This window comes from Doryrhamphus excisus, linkage group LG1 (assembly GCF_037039965.1).
Source record: "Doryrhamphus excisus strain RoL-2023G ecotype Guam linkage group LG1, RoL_Dexc_Guam_v1.1, whole genome shotgun sequence".
Classification (NCBI taxonomy): Eukaryota; Metazoa; Chordata; class Actinopteri; order Syngnathiformes; family Syngnathidae; genus Doryrhamphus; species Doryrhamphus excisus.
In genome coordinates, this window is record NC_136357.1 from 25,333,758 (window position 1) to 25,349,227 (window position 15,470).

General features: G+C 41.9%; 1 protein-coding gene across 6 annotated transcripts in view; it reads left to right on the top strand.

Annotated features, from left to right (window-relative positions):
* The window catches only part of znf536 (zinc finger protein 536), a 227,522-nt gene that overhangs the window by 147,637 nt on the left and 64,415 nt on the right, over window positions 1-15,470 (top strand). For all 6 annotated transcript variants that reach the window (XM_058078810.2, XM_058078805.2, XM_058078804.2 and 3 more), the window contains one exon: window positions 6,492-6,650. In XM_058078810.2, coding sequence (XP_057934793.2) covers window positions 6,492-6,650 — 159 coding nt within the window. The remainder of the gene's footprint in view (window positions 1-6,491; window positions 6,651-15,470) is intronic.

Below are 15,470 nucleotides of genomic sequence, written 5' to 3' on the forward strand. Positions count from 1 at the left end.
GTAAGGTGACTATAGGGGTGTTATTCCATGTCGAGAGGGCTCTAATGATGTTGAAAAGCATATTTGGGAGATCGTAACCAGGTTTGCTATGTTTTATATGTCTCTTAGTATGTCTGTTATTGGCTCTTATTATGTCCACTATATTGGGTAATATTCGCGTAAGGTGACTATAGGGGTGTTATTCCATGTCTAGAGAGCTCTAATGATGTTAGAAAGCACATTTGGGAGTTATTAACCAGATTTTCTACATCTGATATATCTTCTTGTCTGTTATTATGTCCACTATATTGGGTAAAATGAGTGTAAGGTGACTATAGGGGTGCTATTTCATGTCTAGAGGGCTCTAATGACATTAAAAAGCACATTTGGAAGGTAGTAACCAGATTTTCTATGTCTGATATGTCTTCTTGTCTGTTATTATGTCCACTATATTGGGTAATACTAGTGTAAGGTGACTATAGGGGTGCTATTTCATGTCTAGAGGGCTCTAATGATGTTAAAAAGCACATTTGGAAGGTAGTAAACAGGTTTGCTATGTTTTGTACGTTTTCTTGTCTCTTATTATGTCCATTATATTGGGTAATGTTACTGTAAGGTGACTATAGGGGTGTTATTCCATGTCTAGAGGGCTCTAATGGTGTTGAAAAGCACATTTGGAAGGTAGTAAACAGGTTTTCTATGTCTGATACGTCTTATTGTGTCTTATGTCCACTATATTTGGTAATATTAGTGCAAGGTGACTATAGGGGTGTTATTCAATGTCTAGAGGGCTCTAATGATGTTAAAAAGCACATATAGAGGGTGTTAACAGGTTTTCTACTACCGAAATAGTTCATTCATAAATAAGGACTCCTACTTTGACTTTTCACGGTCAGGTCTGGACCAGCTAAAGTATGCTAAGTGAGGAATTAGTGGTTCTGACCAACAGGTAAAGGTACGTCTTCATCACAGTCTGGGTACGGTAAGGTATTTGGATGTGGTTTTTGGTGCGTTTGGGTTTTGCCGGGACATTAGGAAGGAAATGATGAGAACCCGTTGCTCGGTTTCCTTGCTCCAAATCCTGCAGTCAACACTGAAACCTTTTGAATAAAAGTCCAAACATGCCTAATCTGATGTAGGCGCAATTAAAGGAAAGCGTCGAAGACGTCGACCTTTACGGGCTCGTTTACGACGCGCCTCACCTGTGACACTCGCGTTAAGGCTTCCGACAGCCAATCCGCTTTGCATGGAAAAGACGGGGTGGGGGGTAGGAGAAAAAAAACATGTCAGAAAGCGGGCGGATCGATATCGCCGGAAGATTCTTCCCCGGGCCGGCTGTGAGCGATGAGGCCTAATATACGAGGTGACCTTCAAAATGTCATAAATGTGTTGTGCAATAAAGTGTCAATATTTGTGGTTATGTGCAGCACGATGACTTTTACAGTAATTGGAGCGGCCACATTAAAAGAGACGGATCAGTCTACTGATTAAAGACACACACACACACACACACACACCTTTGCATGTGTGTGTGTGTGTCAGATTTATTATTAAAGGGCTGTTAGATGCCAGCATCCTCTCGTCGTGTGTGTCGTCTTCCTGCAGGAGAACTGTTAACCCTGACACTCCAGTGTGTGTGTGTGTGTGTGTGTGTGTGTGTGTGTGTGCATCCTGGCGTGTGCTGTGTCTAAGCCGTGTTTGGGATTTTTTAATTTCGCCTCCATCTGTGGCGGGCAGGTGGGCGAGTGTCTGCTACACGATGTGTGGAGCGCTTGCCAAAAAAAGGATCTGTACAGTCGACCGCTGGAAATATGTTTATGAGGCGGCCACTCGGGCGACAGTATGGTGCGGCCCCGCGCCCGGGGAATTGTCGCTCTTTATTTATTTCTTTTGCTGTCTGAGAGCCACCTTTCTTATATTTCTGTTTAACACGATCGGAAATGCCAATGAATGTGATTGTGTGTGTGTGTGAGAGACCTTTAACCTTTAACCTTTGATTGATGTAATATTATATCATAAAATACGTGTCTTGTTGCAGTGCCATAAAAGTGTAATTTAGTAACATCCACCATTGCTGGGGTGTCCCAATGTTTCCCATTCTGTCAAATTCAAAGACAGAATTAAAGAACATACTAATACGCATTCTAGAACATGTTTTACACGGCCATATTCAAGTCCATTCTAGGAACCTAGAATAGGACTTCTTTTGAATGCATTCTAGAACATGTCAAAACAGCTAGTTTTAAAAAGCATTCTAGAACAAGTCCTCAACCAAGTGTACATTTTGCAACATGCCATGATTCCAGACTAGGATTCAAGAAAGTGTCCTATGTAAATGCATTCTAGAACGTGGAAAAACAGGGACATATGCAAGTACATGTCTTAATTAATGCTGTAAATGCTTTAGAAAACATACTCTAGAACATTCCGGAACTATTAATATCAGTTGGTTCCTTCCTCTTCAAAAACCTCTAGAACATGTTGTATATAAGACACATTCTAGAATAGAATGTCTGAGAGCCACCTTTTTATATTTCTGTTTAACACGATCGGAAATGTCAATGAATGTGAGTCTGTGTGTGAGACCTTTAACCTTTAACCTTTGATTGATGTAATATTATATCATAAAATACGTGTCTTGCTGCAGTGTCGTAAAAGTGTAATTTAGTAACATCCACCATTGCTGGGCTGTCCCAATGTTTGTGAAAAAGGACGCTTTGATATTTAAAGCAACACAAGTACAGTAAATATGCAGTAGATATGCAGTAGATATGCAGTAGATGAGATGTAATCTACATTTCCTGTCAACTTTGTCATAAAGGTGAAAACATATGATTCATATCAACTCTGCTTATATTTTTAATTCCCCATATATTGTTAAAAATACTCCCAAATATTCCCACAATGTTACATATATTATGTAAATATTAAATATTACTATAATAATAATAATAATTGATAATTAATAATAGTAATAATAATAATTGATAATTAATAATAGTAATAATAATAATTGATAATTAATAATAATAATTAATAATAATAATAATAATACATATGTTTTTTCAAATGTTCAAACAAGTTTCCGATTCTTGTAAATATTATTACTTTATTCCCATTCTATTTTGACATAATTTCCATAATATTAGAAACTTTTTTCCCCCAAACTGCCCAAGAATGACAGCTATTTTGTTTTGTTTCTCTCTCCAAATGGGGCGACAAGGTGCACTGTATTCGGGTACACGCTCCGAGCAGCCGTTGCGCCGCCACACAGGTTTCTGGTGAACCTTTTGTACTTTTGTATGTGTAGGAGGCAACTTTATATCACATAAAAATACGTACATAAAACTGGAAATGTGGCCTGGTACTCTCTGCACTTGATTACCCAGCCACTATATGAGGACATATGCTAAGAATCGTCCCTTTTCCGCTCCCTCACTCGTCTACACTTAAAAAAAAATCATTTAGTACTCTTTGTGCTGCTTCTTTTTGTGTCTGCATCGCATTGAAACTTTGCTGGCTTTGCTGCTGTGTGTGTGTGTGTGTGTGCGTGTGTAGGACCTGCTGACTCGGCGCTTTGCATTCTGTCAACTAAAGCTGTAAAGTAAAAAAGCTTCTTATCGTGTAAAAGGACGTGCACAAAAATATGTTTATTGCATGCCCCCCCTCCCCAACCCCCAAAGTTGCAGGGGCACCCCCGCCACAACAAGCCCAGAGACACGTGTTCACGTGACGTGACGATGCTTTGATGCCCAACCTGTGCGCGCCGCCGTCCATCAAACGCCACTTCGTCGGCCATTGTGGGTATTTTTAATTGAGCGACATGTGTTGTCTTCCAGTACCCTGCGATGGCGACTGTCAGCACATCAAAGGAAGCAAACGACGGCGGCGGCGGCGCGTTACGCCGGCCCTCACCTCGCCTCGTGCGGCTGTCAACGCGTTCCCACGTTGTCACCGCTCACCTCCTCGGCGAGATGATTGCGTTGATAACAGACTGCCGTTGCACTAAAGCGAGCGTCATCGTTTTTTTTTTATCCTTAGACGGAGGAAGGGGGGGTTCGGGGGGGGTCAAAGCCGTTATCACCCCATCATATCTGTGACAGCGAGCTGTCACAATCAGCTGGCAGAGCGAGAGAAATCCTGGCATGCTGACACAGTGAAATCTATTTCCCGCTTCGTCCTTTTCTTCTCCGCCATTGTTCCTCCTCGCCGTCATCACAAACTTGCCCATGAGCAAGAAAACTTGAACGTGTGGTGAGCTTGATTTGACCATCTTTGGTAGGATAACACCAAGTGGTGCATTTCTCTTAATATTGTAGACGTAGTATGAGAAAATAAGACATATATGACATAGGAAACCTGCTTACTACCTTCTAAATGTGGATTTTAACATTATTAGAGCCCTCTAGACATGAAATAGCATCCCTATAGTCACCTAGACACCCCTATTACCCAATATTGTAGGCATAGTATGAGAAAATACGACACATAAGACATAAGAAACCTGCTCACTACCTTCTAAATATGGACTTTAACATTATTAGAGCCCTGTAGACATGAAATAGCACCCCTATAGTCACCTAGACACCCCTATTACCCCATATTGTAGACATAGTATGAGAAAATAAGACACATAAGACATAAGAAACCTGCTTACTACCTTCTAAATATAGACTTTAACATTATTAGAGCGCTCTAGACATGAAATAACACCCCTATAGTTACCTAGACCCTTCTATTACCCAATATTGTAGACATGGTATGAGAAAATAAGACATAGAAAACCGGCTTACTACCTTCTAAATATGGACTATAACATTATTAGAGCCCTCTAGACATGAAATAGCACCCCTATAGTCACCTAGACACCCCTATTACCCAATATTGTAGGCATAGTATGAGAAAATAAGACATATAAGACATAAAAAACCTGCTTACTACCTTCTAAATATGGACTTTAACATTATTAGAGCCCTCTAGACATGAAATAACATCCCTATAGTCACCTAGACACCCCGATTACCCAATATTGTAGGCATAGTATGAGAAAATAAGACATGGAAAACTGGCTGACTACCTTCTAAATATAGACTATAACATTATTAGAGCCCTCTTGACATGAAATAACATCCCTATAGTCACCTAGACACCCCGATTACCCAATATTGTAGGCATAGTATGAGAAAATAAGACACATAAGAAACCTGCTTACTACCTTCTAAATATGGACTTTAACATTATTAGAGCCCTCTAGACATGAAATAACACCCCTATAGTTACCTAGAACCTTCTATTACCCAATATTGTAGACATGGTATGAGAAAATAAGACATAGAAAACTAGCTTACTACCTTCTAAATATGGACTATAATATTATTAGAGCCCTCTGGACATGAAATAGCACCCCTATAGTGACCTAGACACCCCTATTACCCAATATTGTAGGCATAGTATGAGAAAATAAGACATATAAGACATAAAAAACCTGCTTACTACCTTCTAAATATGGACTTTAACATTATTAGAGCCCTCTAGACATGATATAACACCCCTATAGTTACCTAGACCCTTCTATTACCCAATATTGTAGACATGGTATGAGAAAATAAGACATGGAAAACCGGCTGACTGCCTTCTAAATATAGACTATAACATTATTAGAGCCCTCTTGACATGAAATAACATCCCTATAGTCACCTAGACACCCCGATTACCCAATATTGTAGGCATAGTATGAGAAAATAAGACACATAAGAAACCTGCTTACTACCTTCTAAATATGGACTTTAACATTATTAGAGCCCTCTAGACATGAAATAACACCCCTATAGTTAACTACACCCTTCTATTACCCAATATTGTAGACATGGTATGAGAAAATAAGACACATAAGACATAAAAAACCTGCTTACTACCTTCTAAATATGGACTTTAACATTATTAGAGCCCTCTAGACATGAAGTAACACCCCTACAGTCAACTTTGCACACCTATTACCCAATAGGAGACATAAGAGGCGTAACTAAGACATGATGTAAATAAGAGTGTGAATGGTTGCTTGTGTATGTGACCTGTGATTGACAGGTGGGCGGGGTCGCTTCTCAGCTGTGGTGATGTCATGTTCTTCCCTCCCCCTCCGCTACGTAGCCAAGATGGCTAGCTTTTGAGTCCAGCACTCGTGCACTGAATAGTCTTAAGTACGCAAGCACGAAGTGTACTTTGGCAAGTATTGTAGTATTTGGATGCCGCCGTTCAGACTCCGCCCACCAGCGGTTTCCCAACGGCGCCGCTGTGGGAAGTTGTGCGGTGAGATGATACGTTGGGAAACTTCTAAAGAACATCTGAGAAAAGCTGCTAGAGAAAATGGAGGCGGCTGGCGGTGCGAAGACTTCCTCTTCTTCGTCGCCGCTCCTGATGATGACGATGATAACGTGATGATGATGATGATGGTGATAACCTGATGATGATAACGTGATATGCTCCAGTGACAACCCTCCGCCGTGTGCTTCCAGATGTCGGCGAGGAGGCGGCGAAGGCGGCCGTCAGCGTTCCGGCGTCGGTGTCGCAGCATCGCGAGCGGACTCTTGGCTCCGCCTCCAAAGACTGCCCCTACTGCGGCAAGTCCTTCCGCACCTCCCATCACCTGAAGGTCCACCTGCGCATCCACACAGGTCAGTCCGCCAACTCTCCGTCACAAGCGTTTGATTGACAGCTTGACTCGGCGTCTGCGTGACACGTCAGGCCTCCGGGCGCAGATGGTCTCAGCTTCCCGAGAGTCACACCATCCCGAGTGCAAGCGACGCCACGCTCGTTAGTCCTCGTTAGTCCACCACGGCGACCTCATTAGACGCCGCGCGTGTCAAGACGGGGGGGGGGGCTTGAAGTCGTGGCTATTCTGGTGTTTCCTGCGTGGCTGCGGCGAGCACAACAAGGCTTCAGTGTCCCCACCATGACATCACCCGCCACGCTCATTTCACACTGGATGGCGCCCAATAGCGGCCGCGCCGGAACAAAGCCCGCCTGTCCGCACTTTAGGGACGTGCGTGCGACGGCGGGTCTCGTTGATTTCACTTCATCCTCCGGTCAAGCGAGCCGATCCCTCTGCTTCCGGGCCGCCGCGTTGCTGCTCGCATGTCCTGCCGTGATGAGGTCACGCCGAGGTCGAGACGCTCTGCGGGAAGATAAACGCGTCACGCCGTATCCAGGTTCAAGGGCGCTGGAATGGTGGAACCTTCTCCGGTATTGTTACTGGTTTCTTGGTCGTTTCCTGTTGCCACCGGGTGGCGCTGTGACGAATTGAGGAAGTGACCGACATCCTCATCATACACATCGATTGGATGAATTGACCGACCGTCAAAGGTGGTCGCCATGCCCCGCCCACATCCTGTGATGCTTCTTAAGTTGGATGTGGGCTCATTTGGTCAAAGTCCCCAGGAGGAGTTGGTCAAAGTGCAACCCTGGTTTGGCCTCACATGGTTGCTCCAAACCCCAATTCTTTATTTGGGAACATTTCTTTGGGTTCTTTGGGTTCTTTGGGTGTCTTGTGATGATGGACATCTCCACCAAATTGGGTGAAACTGGTGCCAGGGTCCATCCATCTGTCCATCCGTCCATCTATCCGTTCATCCGTCCATCCATACGTCCCTCCATCCATCCATCCATCCATACGTCCATTCGTCTCTCCATCCATTCATCCATACATACATCCATCCATACGTCCGTCCGTCAGTCAATCATCCATCCGTCCATCCATCCTTCCGTCCATCCATGCATCGGTCCAGCCGTCCATCCATACATAGATACGTCCGTCCATCCATGCATCGGTCCAACCGTCCATCCATCCATACATACATACATCTGTCCATCCATCCATGCGTCCGTCCAACCATGCGTCCATCCATCCATCCATACATACATACATACATCCGTCCATCCATCCATGCGTCCGTCCATTCGTCTGCCCATCCATCCATCCATACATACGACCGTCCGTCCATCCATTCGTCCATCCATTTATCTGTTCGTCCATCCATCTGTCCATCTGTACATCTGTACATCCATCCATCCATACGTCCGTACATCCATCCATACGTCCATCCATCCATATGTCCATTCGTCTGTCCATCCATTCATCCATACATACATACATCCATCCATCCATACGTCCGTCCGTCCATCCATACATCCATACATACATACGTGCATCTATCCATCCATGCGGTCCGTCCATTCGTCTGCCCATCCATCCATCCATACATACATACGTCCGTCCGTCCGTCCATCCATTCGTCCATCCATACATACGTCCTTCCATTCGTCCATCCATACATATGTCCTTCCATTCGTCTGCCCATCCATCCGTCCGTCCATCCAGCCGTCTATCCATCCATCTGTCCGTCCGTCCATCCATCCATACATCTGTTCATCCATCCATTCGTCTGCGCATCCATACATACGTCCGTCCGTCCATTCGTCCATCCAGCTGTCTATCTGTCCATCCATCCGTCCATCCATGCATCGGTCCAGCCGTCCATCCATCCATCAGTCCATCCATACATCCGTCCGTCCATCTGTCCATCATCCAACCATCCATTTTTGTTTTAAAATAAAAAAAACTAAAATGAAAGAAACATTTCAAAAGGTCAAAACCAATGAAATTCCAATTTGTATTTGAATGTCAGTAATTAATAATAAAAAAGTACCTCAAGTCCATGCATCACATTGTTTGAACAGATGAAAGAAATTACCCAATACCACCCCCCCCCCCCCACCCCCGCCTTGCGTCCTCACTTCCTGGAGTTGTTGAAAATGGGGGTGACCTCATTGTCACTTCCTGCTCTTCACGGCGCCGTAATCCTCGCACTCGCCAGTCCAAGTGGAAATCCTTTACAGCTGAAAAAAATCACCTCACTTTTCTTTTTATCCTCTGTCAGAATGAATCCAGGTTTTTTTTCCCTTTTTTTTGCGGTGAGCTATAGAGACCACCCTGCTTGTAAACCCCCAACCCCCCCCCTACACCCCCCCTCTTCTGGCCTCCATACTGTACTTGCATAAGGGCGCTAGTTTGCAGCGTGCTTGGAGAAGGCCTTGTTGCTGTTAGTCCGTTTCAACTTTCTTACGTATCATTTTTTCCTGATCCTACTATGATTTCATTCCCATGATATTTTCACTTTTTCCCCTCACCAAATTTTCCAAAACTTTATTTTTTTGTCTTTCTTTTATTATATATAATATATAATTTATTATTTTATAATTTATTATATTATATATAATTCATTTATTCAATAATTAATTTAAAAAAAATATTATAATTTATACATTTTTATTATATTATATGTAGTATTTCAGTATTAGTATTTATTATTTTATACTGTATTATATATAATTAATTGATTATATCTTTATTATATTATATATAGTATTTCAGTATTAGTATGTATTATTTCATAATTTATTATATTATATATAATGAATTTATTATATTTTTATTATATCATATATAGTATTTCAGTATTAGTATTTGTTATTTTATAATTTATTATATTATATATAATTAATTTATTATATCTTTATTATATTATATATAGTATTTCAGTATTAGTATTTATTATTTTATAATTTATCATATTGTATATAATTAATTTATCATATTTTTATTATATTATATATAGTATTTCAGTATTAGTATTTATTATTTTATAATTTTTGTATTATATATAATTAATTTATTATCTTTATTATATTATATGTAGTATTTCAGTATTAGTATTTGTTATTTTATAATTTATTATATTATATATAATTAATTTATTATATCTTTATTGTATTATATATAGTATTTCAGTATTAGTATTTATTATTTTATAATTTTTGTATTATATATAATTAATTTATTATCTTTATTATATTATATGTAGTATTTCAGTATTAGTATTTGTTATTTTATAATTTATTATATTATATATAATTAATTTATTATATCTTTATTGTATTATATATAGTATTTCAGTATTAGTATTTATTATTTTATAATTTATTATATTATATATAATTAATTTATTATAGTTTTATCATATTATATATAGTATTTCAGTATTAGTATTTATTATTTTATAATTTTTTATACTATATATAATTAATTTATTATATCTTTATTATATTATATATAGTATTTCAACTCTATTCCATTTTTTTATTCTCCAAATATTTCAACTTGATTCTTATCCATTTTCTTCTGATAATATTATGACTATATTACCATAATATTTTGACTTTATACTTTTAATAATTTAACTTTTTATCAAGGAAATTTTTCCAAAAGTTACAAATTATCTTTTTTTCCTCATAAAATTAAGATGACAACTTTTTGTAATATTTTGACTTTATGTAACATCATTGCAGACAATGGCAATTAAAGAGACAAGGGGAGTGTTTGCAGAGCCGTGCTTTCATTCAGACTCTCAGACGTCTTTGTCCTGCGTGGCGGCGCTCGCTCGCGGAAGATCCCGCAAAGCCGCGTTTCACACGGCATCCCGCGTTTGGTCATCCGTGAAACGTTGACGAGGACGATGCCGGCCAGCCAGGATGTTTTCCCTGGCATCTTAAATCATCACCGAGGGCTAATCGCTCTGACATCCCGATCGAGTCCAGGAGCGGATCCAGATCCCCCCTCGGGCCCGCCCCCCGATCCTCTTGCTCCCTCGGAGCGAGATTAACGAGGCGCTAACAGCCGCTTGAAAGAAATGAAGTGAGCTTAAATTTACCGCAAAAGTTAAAGAGCTAACGTTACGGCGATCGTTTCATCTTGAGCGGGGAGTGGGCAAATATCCATTAGAGGAATGGAGCGGGGGGGGGGGGGGCTTGGGGGGGGTTTCGGAGGTAGCTAACAGCACGCAAGCGTGCGGCCGCGGCTAATGAACACACTGCAGAGGGTGATATTTCATTATACAAATTAATGCTCACATTTTAATGGGAAAGTCACATAATGAATCCAGGCTTCAGTGACAGCAATTAGAGGGCCAGATTGTCCCCTTCTGGACAAGACACTATTTAGCAGTAAGCAGCTGGGGGCACAAAAAAATAATAATAATTAAGCGAAGGGGGGGGGGGGGTCCTCTGCAGTGACAATGGTTTCTTGAGGCATGAGAGCATCACCTTTAAATGTGGGGTGGGGGAGGGGCGCGGCGTCATGTCACTTAACCTTACCTTAACCTTGCAATCAGCAGGCATCAGGAGGGACCCGAGAGCCTCTTAAGCGCCCCCCCCATCGCTCCCCCTGGTGTCTTCTGTCACTGACGGCAATGACATTGACAATGCAGCTAAGCGCTACATTAGCTTAGCATATTCTTCCTGATGTACCACCCATGTGGTCCCACAGTCAGGCATCCGTTTGACTCCCAGTATGGGGACATATCTTGTCCGTTCCTGGTGGTGTAATGGTACAGCTGCTGCCTTTCAGGAAGGTTTTTGAATCATGATTTTGAGCTGTAAACAGTTATGATAGGCGAAGGGTTTGGCCAAAACGGAAATGTACAAAAGTCAGGGCATCTTTTCTCCGTGCCTGGTGGTGTAATGGTACAGCTGCTGCCTTTCAGGAAGGTTTCTGAATCATGATTTAGAGCTGTAAACAGTTATGATAGGCGAAAGGTTTGACCAAAAAGGGAAAAGTACAAAAGTCAGGGCATCTTTTCTCCGTGCCTGGTGGTGTAATGGTACAGCTGCTGCCTTTCAGGAAGGTTTCTGCATCATGATTTTGAGCTGTAAACAGTTATGATAGGCAAAAGGTTCGACCAAAACGGAAATGTACAAAAGTCAGGGCATCTTTTCTCTGTGCCTGGTGGTGTAATGGTACATCTGCTGCCTTTCAGGAAGGTTTTTGAATCATGATTTTGAGCTGTAAACAGTTATGATAGGCGAAGGGTTTGGCCAAAACGGAAATGTACAAAAGTCAAGGCATCTTTTCTCCGTGCCTGGTGGTGTAATGGTACAGCTGCTGCCTTTCAGGAAGGTTTCTGAATCATGATTTAGAGCTGTAAACAGTTATGATAGGCGAAAGGTTTGACCAAAAAGGGAAAAGTACAAAAGTCAGGGCATCTTTTCTCCGTGCCTGGTGGTGTAATGGTACAGCTGCTGCCTTTCAGGAAGGTTTCTGCATCATGATTTTGAGCTGTAAACAGTTATGATAGGCAAAAGGTTCGACCAAAACGGAAATGTACAAAAGTCAGGGCATCTTTTCTCTGTGCCTGGTGGTGTAATGGTACATCTGCTGCCTTTCAGGAAGGTTTATGAATCATGATTTTGAGCTGTAAACGGTTAGGATAGGCAAAAGGTTTGACCAAAACAGAAATGTACAAAAGTCAGGGCATCTTTTCTCCGTGCCTGGTGGTGTAATGGTACAGCTGCTGCCTTTCAGGAAGGTTTCTGCATCATGATTTTGAGCTGTAAACAGTTATGATAGGCAAAAGGTTCGACCAAAACGGAAATGTACAAAAGTCAGGGCATCTTTTCTCCGTGCCTGGTGGTGTAATGGTACAGCTGCTGCCTTTCAGGAAGGTTTTTGAATCATGATTTTGAGCTGTAAACAGTTATGATAGGCGATAGGTTTGACCAAAACGGAAATGTACAAAAGTCAGGGCATCTTTTTTCTCCATGCTTGGTGGTGTAATGGTACAGCTGCTGCCTTTCAGTAAGGTTTTTGAATCATGATTTTGAGCTGTAAATTATTATTATAGAAGAAAAGGCCTTACAAAAAACAAAATGTGTAAAAGTCAGAGCATCTTTTGTCCGTCCCTGGTGGTGTAATGGTATAGCAGCTGCCTTGCAGGGAGAAGGTACAGGCGTGATCCCAGCCCCAGACATATTTTTTTTTAACTATGAGTGAGCTGTAAAAATTCCTTTTATGCATAAAATAGTTTACAAACATCCGAGCAGCTTTTGTCCGTCCCTGGTGGTGTAATGGTACAGCTGCTTCATTTCAGTCAGCAGACACAGTGTCTTCACTATGAGGCGATTTTTCCCATTTGGGAAAATGTACATCCGATTCATGTGTTCTACACACCCAAAATTATGAAGACAGAAAAAACATTTTGTACAAAGCAGAATTTTGCTGGCACTGGCAAATTTCTTTGACCCCATGGCATGTTATTTAGTAGTCACACTCAGTAACAAAATGCCAGGCGAGTCCATATCCGGAACGATGCGGGACAAATTAATAAGTTAGTTAGGTTTGACCGATTACGATTTTTTACTCTCCAAATGAAGTAAAACACAAATACTAGGCATTCATAAGACGCAGTGTGATGAGATGGAGTACTCCAAGCGACCACTAGGTGTCAGTAATGCTGAAAGAAGAGCGTGGCAATGCTAACCATTGCTAACAAATGTTGTGTTGTATTTTGTTTGACAACGTCCCTTCTGCGGGTCGATGGAGTGCAAGGAGCTGTGCTGTTTTTTTGCGAGGCGACGACGACGAGGAGGCGAGGAGGAGCAGGCATCTCCATGAAGGTGGAGAGATGTTTTCCAGGGCAGATAAAGACGCGTGTCTTTCATCTCGGGCAGGAAGAAGAGGCGGCGCGGAGAAAAGTTTGCGTCCTATTTTTAAGCGGGGGGGGTTGGGCGTCACTCGGTGTCAGGCGTCGCCACGGTTGCGGCGTTTTTCGCCGATATCAATTAAAAGTGGATTAACGGCTACATAATGACCTTTAGCTGTAAATGGTGTGTAATGTAGCAAGGCAGGATACAGTAGCCTCCCCAGATGTCACAGCAGGCCCCCCCGACGTATGATGGAGCAGATGTCTCAGGCGCTCCAAATGGCCCTCCAAGACGCGCACCAGGCGTCTGTCGCCCCCCCCCCCCCCCCACGTATATTTAAAGGCTTCATTTCAACGGACAGCTGGAGGACGCCGCTCTCTGGCCGTAAACATAACAAATGCTTCCTTTCCATTTGCGCATATTTAGACGCCATAGGCCGCCATTCATCTTGATTTGGCCTGGTGCGCATTAACAACCTCTTAAGAGGAGGAGAAAAAAATCCTATCAGTCTAATTTGTGTCTAATTTGCCTGCTCGGATATCATTTGGTCCAGTTAGAGGAATGGAGGATGGTAATTTGCATCAGGGACGTTTCCTTATTCAATCAGCAGCGAGCCGGCTTCACAGCAGGAGCACTTATTGGGTTAAAAGCTCATCTCTCGTGCCTGACTTTAAATATACTGCAGGCGGAGCTTTATGGCTACTCCGGCGTCAAAGAAAAGGGATCAAATCAGCGTCTCGCTATCTGCAAGTGGTGGTGGGAGCGCGCTCCCGTTCCTTTTGTGCCGCTCCTATTCTCCGCCGCGCTGTATCAATATTGTATCGAGTCGCTGTTTGCCGGCCTTTATGTGAGAACTCGGCAGTAGGTCTGCAGATTGCACAGTCTTTTTCTGGAATGGTGCCCTCTAAATAATGATAAATTACTTGAGCAGTATGCCATTTGCTAATTATATCCATGATTTACTACACAGCCCGACTTAAATCATTCAAAGCAGCCTGGCGTAACAATGGCTTTTTTTTTTTGCCCCGCCGTCAAACGTTTCCATGTGTACGCTCTAAACATTATATGATTGTATATTTTAAAGCGTGCACTTCAATCCTTTTCTGCACGCACAAATCCCACTTTTGGAACTTTTTATATGTATGTATTTAGGGGTGGGGGGGGAGAAAAAAAAATCAAGCTTAGCATTTTTTCCTCTCTGTTCATTGTTTAATGAAGCTAAATCTGGCTGCGACTGCAAGCCTATTATAATTGCTTGCAGGATGTGTATCGCTGCAGTGGAACATCCACTCCTGGCAGAATTAGCCTCTGCCGTTATCCACAATAAGCATGAATATGCATGTGCGGCATAAATAAATATATGGAAATGTTACACAATACCTTCACCCCTCTTTTACCCACGCTCGTCACTTTGATCGCAGGGACTCGCGGATTCCTTGACTGACGTGGACCGGCAGGCCGTGGCTGCGCCTGTTTCCATTTTACACACTCCTATTTCAAAATCTACGCCAGTGGAATTGAAAAATGCTTGTCCGCATCGGAAGCTGACTTGGTGGCGCGATTTCATTTTATGATGTTTGTGTTACGGCCATTCTTCTTACGGCATTTTTGTGTCATAATTGGAGCATCAAAAGCCTGTTCACCAACTTCTAAATATGCTTTTTAACATTAGAGCCCCCTAGACATGAAATAACACCCCTATAGTCACCTTTGAACTCCTATTATCCAATATAGTAGATGCAATAACAGAAAATATGACATAGAAAACCTGTTTACCACCTTCTAAATCAACTTTATAACATGATTAGAGCCCTCCAGACATGAAATAACACCCCTATAGTCACCTTTGACCTATAATAGATGCAATAAGAAAAAAGTAGACATGGAAAACCTGTGTACGACTCTCGAAATCCACTTTATAACATGATTAGAGCCCTCCAAACATGAAATAACACCCCTAT